General features: G+C 36.4%; 1 protein-coding gene across 2 annotated transcripts in view; it reads right to left on the bottom strand.

The window, feature by feature from the left end:
- The window catches only part of COP1 (COP1 E3 ubiquitin ligase), a 107,070-nt gene that overhangs the window by 56,169 nt on the left and 38,751 nt on the right, over positions 1-12,150 (bottom strand). For both annotated transcript variants that reach the window (XM_079761016.1, XM_079761015.1), the window contains exon 9: positions 5,851-5,908. In XM_079761016.1, the coding sequence (XP_079617142.1) occupies positions 5,851-5,908 (58 nt within the window). The remainder of the gene's footprint in view (positions 1-5,850; positions 5,909-12,150) is intronic.

Raw genomic sequence — 12,150 nt, forward strand, 5'->3', positions numbered from 1 at the left:
GATCTTCCCCTTTACCACTAATCTGCACTGACCAACCTTTACCACAGGCTAAACTCTTAATTATCTTTCAGTTCGCTTTTAAATTTCTTTTGTGCTCCTTTGGCTATAGCTGTCTTAGAATACATTTAATAACTTATTGGATGAATGCCATCATAATTATTATTCCTCTGAATCATTCATACTATCAATTAATTAAAGTCAGTTGGTCACTCTGCAATCCCTTAAAATATTTTTGAGATTTTTTTATGGAATTGCACTAAATTAATAGTTATGATAACTGGTATATTCAAATAGTTCTATAATTTTTAAAATCTATTTTCTTTTCTTTAAAATTATACATTTCATTAAGATTGGAATTTTATTACAATCAGCATTAAATTATTTTAATCTGCTCGATATTATAATAGCCAACTTCAATTATATATTAAAACATTTTACTGAAGCCCAGCTGGTGTGGCTCAGTGGTTCAGCATCAACCCATGAACCAGGAGGTCATGGTTCCATTCCTGGTCAAGGCACATAACTGCGTTGCAGGCTCGATCCAGTATGGGGCATGCAGGAGGCAGCCGGACAATGATTCTCTCTCATCATTGATGTTTCTCTCTCCCCTTCTCCCTTCGTCTCTCTGAAGTCAATAAAAACATTAAAAAAACCCACACAAAATATTTTACTGTATTTGAGCTCTTTTTGTATTTCTCTTTCTGTATTTACCATCTTAAGCCTTTCCCAGCTTCTTGAGTTGAATGCCTAGTTCATTTACTTTCATTCATTAAAAAAAAAGAAAAAAAAGAATCCATTTAATGATGTAAATTTTTGAGGACAATTCTGATCACATTTCATAAATTTGATAGTATTTTCACTAGTACTATTTTTGTAACTGTTTGTAGCAGCATCTAAAACTACTCTTTTGACACAAAGGCATTTAGGGAAGTATTTCATTTACTCTCTTCCAGGTTGTCTGTCTGTCTGAATATTTATTTATTTGGGGTTCTAATATAGAGAATGTAGTCAATCCATTTTTCTAAATGCTCCAGGAATATTATCAATATACTAGAGGCCCAATGCATGAAATCTGTGCACTCGGGGGAAGGGGGCAGGGAGGGAAAAGGTGTCCCTCAGCCCAGCCTGAGCCCTCTTGCAGTCTGTGAGCCCTCAGGAGAGCAGGCCTAAGCCGGCAGTTGGACATCTTTAGTGCTGCCACGGAGGCGGGAGAGGCTCCTGCCACCACCACTGCACTCACCAGCCATGAGCCAGGCTTCTGGCTGAGCAGTGCTCCCTCTGTGGGAGCGCACTGACCACCGGGGGGAAGCTCTTGCATTGAGCATCTGCCCCCCGGTGGTCAATGCGCGTCATAGTGACCAGTCGTTCCAATATTCGTTCAATTTGCATATTAGCCTTTTATTATATAGGATAATCCTTTCATGCGTAGTAAAAAGCGAGACAAGTGCCCATTTCACTGATCTAACTCAGTCTTTATAATGCGTAAGAAAGTCATGCACCAAGTGGCCTTTGTTATATTTTTACCTCATTTCTAATTTTTTCCCCCTTGCTCACTTCTGGACTATGTCAGGCATTCTCCTACCTCAGAGCTTATTTACTTTTTATCTCTCTGCCTGAAACTTCTCAGAGTTAAGCATGTGGCTTGCTCCCTCACCTCCTCTTTGTTCAAGGATAACCTATTAGTATCTCTCCAACTAGGTTGGAAACTTGGTTACTTGAGATTTTTGTCTGATTTGTTTTTGTTCAACAATGCATCCCCAGAAACTAAAATAGTGCCTGGTAAATAGCAGGCACTCAAAAAAGTAAAAAATATTTTGGTTGGATAACTGCGTATTTGAAAGCATAGGCTCTGAAATCATAATGCTTGAGTTAAAAATCTCAGTTTTCTCCTCTTATTAGTTATATAACCTTGGGCAAGCTCATTAACTTCTCTGTGCCCCAGTTTCCTCCTCAATAAAATAGGAAATAATAGGAATAGTACTTATCTTATAGGAAGTTCTAAGGATTAGTTAATACATGTAAAGTACTTTGAGCAGTGTCCATGAATAGCAAGTACAAAATAAACATTACCTAGCTACTGTTATTACTACTTTAATTACTTCTTGAGCTAAATTTTTAAATCACCTACCCATGTTTAAGTTTTAAACAATTTTTAAAAATTTCTTACAGTTTTGCTTTACATAAATTCCAATGGTTTTACATCCAAATCTGGTGTTTTCATAGTTGTTCAAGAATAGATACAAACCAATGTATAAACCTACTAGAAAAAAAAATAGGCCAAATACATGCATGCATATGAAGATAACACAAGAAGTGGCAGAGTAGTTACGCAAAGGTAGTTATCTAAGTAATGGAAAAAGAAAAACACAAAAACTGTATGATCCAAAAGATTTTCTTTTCACTATGATAAAAATAGTGAAATATGTATATAACATAAAGTGAATGTATATAACATAAAGTGAATATACAAATGAACATGAATTTAAAAACACCTAATTTTTTCCTTTTACTAAAAGGATAATATTAAGACAATTTAAAAACTCTGAATAAGATATAGAAGTTAGATAATAGCTCTATATCAATGCAAACTTCCTGAATTTTAAAATTCTATTGTAATCAATATACTTGATTTGAGGAAATACACACTGAAATATTTAGAGGCAAAGGAACATTATGTCTGTACGTTGTTCAAACAATCCACACAAAAATTATATGTGTGTGTAGTAAGACAAGATGAGAATAAAACAAATGTAAACAAATATTAACAGTTGGATAACCTGGATAAAGAATATAAAGGAATGCTTTGTTATCACTCTTGTAACTTTTCACTAAATCTGAAATTATTTCAATACAGAAACTTCTTTAAAAAAAGATCTGGCCTCAAAATTAGATTTGACAAATATCAGCATCCCCAAGTCACAGATGAAGAGACTAAAGTGTCTAAATGATCATAATAATTAATTAGAAAAGAGGTGAAGCTATAGTGTATTTTACTTAAACCTGTAGTTTACTTTCCACAGAAAAGTATAAGGTTTCAACATAATGAGGAGGAATTCATCAATGGATTATTTTCTTATCGCTGAGAAAAACAATACCCTGATTATTCCTAATTTCCTCAAGGTCTGATGTTATCATTACTAGTATGTTAAAAATATTTTTTTTGAGGAGAAACCAAGATGGCGGCATAGGTAAACACCTGAAATTGCTGCCTCGCACAACCACTTCAAAACTACAACTAAAAGACAAAACAGACATCATCCAGAACTACAGAAAGGCTGGCTGAGTGGAAATTCTACAACTAGAAGGAAAGAGAAAAGCACACTGAGACTCAGACGAGGTGCGGAAGTAAAGTGCAGAGGTACGGAGGTGCGTGCGCGGGAAGGGCTGGCAACTGTGGACGTGGTCAATCGGGAAGGAGACACAAGCTCAAGACTGCTCTGAACTCCAGTTCCGGGCGAGACTCTGGGGATCCAGACTCATAAGGGGAGAAACTGGACTGTCTGGCATTGGGCGGAACTCGAGGGCGGCTTTCTCTCAGAGGTGCTTACAGCGATTACCAAGGGACACTGAGACCCGGGGGCCTCTTAAGGCAGGGCTGAGGATCAGCCATAGCTGTTTGCTCCAGCCTGTTAATTCCCTGAGACCCCGCCCCACCCAAGCTGTGTGCAGAGGCTTTTGCATATGAATGGCCTGGCCCTTTGCAATCTAAAATTACCTAACAAACTGCAGCTGGGTCAGAGAGACCCAGAACATTCAAAAGAAGGCCCAAGGCCCCACAGCAGCTTGCAGTGCTTCACAGCTGGGCCTCATCTGGGCATCTCCAAACCCCAAACAAAGGAGAAGAATCTGCAGATTTCTCCATAGCTCCTCCTGGGTGGCCTCAGGCAGAGGCTAAATTAGCACCTTCTTAGAGATCCAAGGGCCAGTGTACCCAGTGGTCAGAGTGGGACCATCCCGATTACAACTCCTCAGATCATAAGGGACACACTCAGGGGGCAGACTCAGTGAGCACCAAAGCCCCACTGAAGCAAGTCTCATAAGGGTGTCTCCAGCACAGAAGTTCTCCCATCGTAGACACAGCTGATTCTCACAGCCAATTGGCCTGGAGGCCAATTCCTCCCAGTGATACCAACAACAATCAAGGCTTAACTACAACAAGACTGTGCACACAGCCCACAAAGGGGTGCACCAAGAGTGTCCACCTCAGGTAACGGGAGGCTGAGCCACTGGGCCCTATAGGACACCTAGCACACAAAGCCACTCTATCAACACAGGGAGGCAGCCAAAATGCAAAGACAAAGAAACAGGTCACAAATGAAAGAAATGGAGGAAAGCAAACGACTGGATATAGAGTCCAAAACCATGGTTAAAAGGTTTTTCAACTATTTTCTAGAAACCGCCGATACATTTATTGAGTCCCTCGAGGATATGAAAAAGGACCAACTAGAAATTAAGCATACACTGACTAAAATAAAGAATAATATACAAAGATCCAACAGCAGACTAGAGGATCGCAAGAATCAAGTCAAAGATTTGAAATACGAAGAAGCAAAAAACGCCCAACTGGAAAAGAAAAAAGAATCCAAAAATATTAAGATAGTGTAAGGAGCCTCTGGGACAACTTCAAGCATACCAACATCCGAATTATGGGGGTGCCAGAAGAAGAGAGAGAGCAAGATATTGAAAACCTATTTGAAGAAATGACAGAAAACTTCCCCCACCTGGTGAAAGAAATAGACTTACAAGTCCAGGAAGCGCAGAGAACCCCACACAAAAGGAATCCAAAGAGGACCACACCAAGACACATCATAATTAAAATTCCAAGAGCAAAAGACAAAGAGAGAATATTAAAAGCAGCAAGAGAAAAACAGTTAGTTACCTATAAGGGAGCACCCATACGATTGTCAGCTGATTTCTCAACAGAAACTATGCAGGCCAGAAGGGAGTGGCAAGACATATTCAAAGTGATGAATAGCAAGAACCTACAACCAAGATTACTCTACCCAGCAAAGCTATCATTCAGAATTGAAGGTCAGATAAAGAGTTTCACAGATAAGAAAAAGCTAAAGGAGTTCATCACCCCAAACCAGTATTATATGAAATGCTGAAGGGTATTCTTTTTTTTTTTTTTTTTTTAAGCTGGGGAAAGCACGAACGCAGTCCCCCACTACCACAAATTATGCAGTTGAGTTTCCCACATTTGGGGAAATAGCAGGGGTCAGCTCATCCGGAGTGCAATGGATAAGCCTCACCCTGGGAAAACCACCTTTCATGATCATGGTATCTCCCCTGCCAGGTAAGTATTGGAAGAAGAGGAAGAAGAAGAAAAAGGTAAAGATAAAAATTATGAACAACAAATACATATCTATCAACAAGTGAATCTAAAAATCAAGTGAATAAAAAATCTGAAGAACAGAATAAACTGGTGAATATAATAGAATCAGGGGCATAGAAAGGGAGTAGACTGACAATTCTTGGGGGGAAAGAGGTGTGGGGGGTGCGGGAAGAGACTGGACAAAAATCGTACACCTGTGGATAAGGACAGTCACGGGGCTGGGGTAAGGGCAGAGGGTGGGGTGGGAACCGGGTGGAGGGGAGCTATGGGGTGAAAAAAGAGGAACAACTGTAATAATCTGAACAATAAAGATTAAAAAAAATTTTTTTAACTCATCACTGATGAGCAAATAAATAGCTGATTATGCATCAGACCTATTCAAGTCCTAATCAATGTCACAGCATTCAAAACATCAGTCTATATGACAGGACATTACAGTAAACCAATCTGATTTTACAACTCAAATGATTATATTCAGAGTACCACCAAAACATATTTTTAAGCATATAATTTACCTGAGAACTGCCACTGAAACCTGGAGGTTGGCTGTATTCTGTGGAATCAATAATACTACTGCAAAATGAAGAGAAAAAAATGTGATTTTAGTGTTTATATTATTTTATCAAGAGAAAAAGCAAAACTAAAATATGTGAATCCAATATTTATAATTTCTAAGCAAATAAAATATTTATTGCCAATAATTTAATTAGACTAAGCAAACAAAAAAAAAATCAGTAAATATTTAAACAAGTTATCCCTTTACCCCACCACCTTAAACATGCACACCATAAAGGAATATCAAAAAAAAAAAAAAATCAGAGGACAGGTACATACATAGATGTATTTGCTTCAATTTCATTTTCAAATATATTAATAAGTTGTTTGAAACCCCACTTACCGAATAGTTTTGGGAAAAGAGCACAAGCATGCGATCAAAAGTGATGGTAAACAGATACTGCTATGCACTAAAGAGCTATGCGTCCTTGAACAAGTACTTTAAAACCATTGGTTCTTTACATTTGGTTATATGGTCTGTGCATTCTCCTACTTAACCCAAGAAAAACCTCTATAAGTCCAGACTATCTTCCCATTTCTATCTTACCATTCATTACTTTCACTGCCTTCTTATCTTTAAACAAAATAAATTAGCCTATGAAAATTATTAGAACCCGAAAATGGCACAACATATATACCAGCCATCATAAACCAACAGTTATTTACATTTTAAAAACTTTTCTTCCTTATTTCTACTATAAAAATATTTACATTCTTATCTACTCTAATAAATTTAAGCAATTAAGAGTATTAAAATGGTTCTCTCTGCACAAATACACATAATCATTATTTTAGGTTAGTACTCAAATAACCTCAAAGGTTATAAGATAAGAGGCACTCTTAAGAGCACAAAGTGGATTTGAATTTCATCCCATAGTAGCTAAATGACTCTGGGTAAGTTACTAATGCTAATTTGGTCTCTAGTTTCTCCATCTATTAAATGAGGAAGATACTTCAGAAAGATATGAGATTTAAATAAGTATGTTAAGTTCTCAGTACAATGCCAAAAAGTGGTAAAAATTCAATTAATTTTACCTTCTAGTAATAAAATTAGTCAATAACATTGAACCTCACATTTAAAAAAATATAATAAATCTTATGGAACTGTCCTTACAGTAGTCTTTTTCAAAAGCAACACATATTACTAGATCTTAATTCATTGTGTTCTTAACTGTTTCTATAGAAAGACTTAATTATATAAGAAACAGCCTTCAAAGCTCTTACACTAAAAATTAAAGAATTAACACATAATGGGTTATCTCAAAATGGGTTTCTTTTGATGAAATATAACCAATGCTCACCTTCCTTGCAAAGAGTATGACAAGATCACATGCTATTTTCAGTATACTCCATCCAGGGCTAATAGGGCTAAAAATAAGGATATGCCAGGCATTCAAAAATATCTTACTTTTACTAATAAAATCCATTCCCCTAGCATTTGTATAAACATTAGTAAAATCATGTAGCTGTGTATTTAGAGGTCAATAGAACAGAGCAATTTCTAGATGTGATTTTTTATGGCGTTATAATTCAGATTTCTTTGACCACAAGTCTGAACAATGATATTGACATATTAGTGTGTATGAAAAATATTCATCTGACACAGATAACAGTATGGTGATTACTAGAGGGACAAGGGAGGTGAGGGCAGGTAGAAGAGAGTAAGCAGGGGATAAACAGTGACAGATTTGACTTGGAGTGGTGAACACAATATACAAATGATGTACTATAGAATTGTACACTTGAAACCTATATAATTTTATTAACCAATGTCACCCCAATAAATTCAATTATAAAATACTCATCAATTTGCTGAAGGTATTGACATTACAAGTTTTAAATGGTACTTTAGTACTTATCTGCAGTTTGAAATTTATTTTTATATCAAGTTTTACTTTTATTCACTAAAAAAAAATTATTATTGCATACATTCTGTGACAGAAGAAATCTGAAAAATAAAACCTAATTATGCCCTTTTTTTAATCCTCTCCCAACGACATGTTTATTGAAATATGGCCTATTCACACCTCAAAATTCAGAATTGGAAGGATTTGTCAATAGCTTCATTGAGCTGTGACAATTCCAGTTTATAACAAGAACCTAAAGGAGTTTTTTAAAAGTCCTGAAATGCCTATTAATCAAATATGATTACTAAAGTTTTTAGCTAAAGTCATTTTGATTATTTTAACTCTTGGAAGTGAAAGTCTATTTACACCAAATTTTAAGCAGAATAACTGATTTGCCAGCATAATTTATTTTCCATCCTACAGCTGTGGAACTATGATAGCAGGGTTCTAGGTCTGTCATATTCACACTGTATTCCCAGTGCCTAAAACAGTGTTTTATACATGTATGATACAATCCCAAAACTGGCTGAGTGACTAAGAATAAATTCTTCAAATATTCTAAAGAAAATTGTACTATTTCAAAATGGTTTTCATAACTTGCTATATATGTCTATTACCTATAAATTTAATGAGAAATTACAGATGTAGGAAGAGTAACCTCTCTATTATTGCCAAGGAAGTTTGATTTCTGTTTTGTGTTTATTTTTGTTTCAGTTCAAGTTAAAATTTCTGTAAGGTTCTTGAATGATCCTCCTTCACCTATGACAAGTTCAACTTCTTTGCATAGTATAGGGTTAGAGTTAAGGTGAATATCCCATGTACTCCCAACAATAAAACAATCAACTGGTTTTACTACTTCTCCCACACAATCAACTTCATTAAAATACAGCAAAACATGCCCTAGCTGGTTTGGCTCAATGGATAGAGCGTCAGCCTGCGGACTGAAGGGTCCTGAGTTTGATTCCCATCAAGGGCACATGCCCAGGGTTGTGGGCTCGATCCCCAGTAGGGGGCGTGCAGGAGGCAGCCAATCAATGATTCTCTCTCATCACTGATGTTTCTCTTCCTCTCCCTTCCTCTCTGAAATCAATAAAAATATATTTTTTAAAAATACAGCAAAACATCATTTGTGTTCAAAAGTCCTCCATGCAGGTATTGCAGATATTTCTTAAGATATGTTTATAATCACCTAACATTGGGGAGAAGCTAGTTAAGAAATGATTCCATGAAGCTTCTATGCAAAAGGAACAGTATATGTAAAGGTAACCTAATATCCTGTTTTGGGCCCTAGCCGGTTTGGCTCAGAGGATAGAGCATCAGCCTGTGGACTGAAGGGTCCTGGGATCAATTTTGGTCAAGGGCACATGTTCAGGTTTTGGATTCGATCCCCAGTATGGGGGTGTCCACGAGGCAGCCAATCAATGATTCTCTCACATCATTGATGTTTCTATCTCTCTCTCCCTCTCACTTCTTCTCTGAAATCAATAAAAATATATATTTTTAAAAATCCTGTTTTGGGAATTAAATTAAATTCTAACCCATAAAAATAGTAGGCAGAGTACAGGTGAGTGTAAAAGACCATGCAACAGAGCTGGATCTAAACCAATTTACATATAATGAAAAGCCACTAAAGAATTTAAAGCAGAAAAGAAACATAATCAGATTTCTGGCAATATGCTTTGGGGGATAGTTAAAAACCATTGTTGGACTCCATGTGATATTGAGTCTAAACCAGTGGTCGGCAAACTAATTAGTCAACAGAGCCAAATATCAACAGTACAACGATTGAAATTTCTTTTGAGAGCCGAAAACCGACTTCTGCGCATGGGCTACGTAAGTTTCAATCGCACTGTACTCAATTGCACTGTACGTGCGCGCCCGCACGTGGCATTTTGTGGAAGAGCCACTCTCCAGGGGCCAAGAGCCGCATGTGGCTCGCGAGCCGCAGTTTGCCGACCACTGGTCTAAACAAGGCAGCAGGAAGAGAATTGACTGGATATGGCAATTACAGCTGATCACAGCATATAGAAGACAAAATCCTGGGGGTAGGAGGTACATTATTTGTCTTTCTCTTTTTTTTTCATTTAAATATATAATCTAATTACAAACTCAGAATCTATGATATAGAGAATTCAATGACCTGACATATAAAGAAGATCTTTAGTACAGAAATAAAAGAATCTACAAACAGGCTTTTAAAATAATAAGCCTGCTTAAAAGAAATCAAAACACTACATTGAGGAATAAAAATTAAAACTCTCTGGCAAACAATAAAGCTAATAATTATGAGGGAAAGTTATAAATGCAATTACAGAGTATTTCTTAAAAATAAGGAAAAATCAAATATTGATAGTATAACAAGACATTCTTCTCAGCATGTTCAATTTCACATCCCAAACTTAAGGGTCATTTTCCAAGAGTATTTAAGAGCAACATCATTTTTTCCAAATGCCTCTCTCAAACTCTGAGGAATATTCAAACTACTTGTTTTAATAAAATGTCAAAACACTCTTTTGAAGAAAATATCATGTTTGACTATTTTCCCTTCTTCAACTGTTCACCAGTCTAAGTCTGCCAGAATCTCTTTTGATGATAGCTTTAAATACTAGTTTACAAATTTCCCAACAATGTTTTCATAGATTTAATGAAAGCCCTATATCTTTTATAAGATATGCTACTTTATTTTACAATACAACCACTTCTCATCTCTTCTACCGTTAAAATCCTAATCCCAGCCATCATCTCCTCTCCTCTGGACTGCTGCAATGCTTCCTAACTTTCCTCCGACTTCCAATGGCAGGGGACTGAAAGGGACATAACTTTTCTCTATCCTCCACATGGAAAGCTCAGTACACATTTTAAAATCTAAATCACATCCTGCTCAAAACTCTCCCATGACTTTCAATCATATTTACACTTCATCATTTGTCACCTTAAATGTCAGCTCTTTGAAGAAGTTTGACTTTCCAAACTAAAACAGAACCTCTGCAAATCCCTAGGTATGCCTAATTTTACCTCCTGAGGTTCTACTTACACATTATCTACTACTTCTACATTATAAATTTGCTTATTTAGTATCTTCCCCAACCTCCACACATATACTCCCCCAAAAGCTAAATACCATAAGGGGGGATTTTGCCAACTAGATTCAACATGTAACAGTGTCAAGCACATCAGAAGCACTGAATAAATAGAACAGTTACACGAGTATAATATTATCTTGTCAGATGTTAATAAAAGCCATCAGCGAGAGACTAAGTAACAAAGACCTGAACACAATAGATATAAAGACATGCTACTATTAGAGGGAGAGGGTTATGATAATGGGAACTATTAGTTTATTAGTGAATATTTTGTGATATGACAACTTTTGCCTTCCTGCATGTACTCACACAATAAATATTCCATGGACAAAGATCCCATGCATATTAGAAAGTGAAAGCTAAGTTTAAAAATAACAGAGACTGAGTCATTCCCAACAGTTTTAAATAAGCTTGGAGAAAAACAATCTGAATTACATAGCTAAAGTGACCCCTAAATAACTAGAATTCACAAGGATCTCCATAAAATGGTTAATGGGGAAAATAGCAAACATCTCAGGAATGCCCTTTAACTAGAACATCCCCTGTACCCCTTGCCCTACATATCATACCAAACTAGACCTACAATAGCTTTCCTAAATTGACAGGTTCTGAAGGCTCATATAATCTTTTATGTTGGCATTAGATTGCATGATAATCCGTGTTACCCTAAAACTCTTTGTCTAAAAAGTTTCCATTGGCCTTGGCCTATGTGCCTCAGTGGGTTGGGCACACATAAAAGGTTGCAGGTTCAAGTCCCAGTCAGGGCACATGCCCAGGTGGCAGGCTCATTGTCTCCACCTCTCTTTATTCTTTCCTCTCTCTCTAAAAAATAAAAATGTCTTTAAAATAAAATAAAAAGCTTCTATTGGACCATTATCTAAATGGAGCAAGTTGAAAATTGCTCTTACTTTTAGTATTTCAAGCAAAAAGTTTAGGTCATACTTATTTCATCAATTAGAATTTTAAAAGGAACCACAGATAGTACCTCACAAATAGTAAATGAGGCCAGCCACTCAAAAACCTAGGGAAATAGTTGCAAGCTAGACAAATATAAGCTCTGCTCTAACAGAGTATATAGAAAAGAATACTTAATTAACTTAATAACAGGGAGTTATGAGAAGATGCCACGGAGATCTAAACTCACCAATCTATCTAATGCACTCATTTTCAATCTGGGGAAGAGATCTACCCAAGAAAACGCAGTAAGTTATGGGAAAAGCTTAAGGTTTGACTTTATTCCAAAATATTTAAAATTACCATTATTTTACGAAATCCACCAAACCTTTAATCCAACAGTAAATTCGTAATATAACAATAGTCTACTCAGTGA

The sequence above is a fragment of the Cnephaeus nilssonii genome (assembly GCF_951640355.1).
Source record: "Cnephaeus nilssonii genome assembly, chromosome: 21".
NCBI lineage: Eukaryota > Metazoa > Chordata > Mammalia > Chiroptera > Vespertilionidae > Cnephaeus > Cnephaeus nilssonii.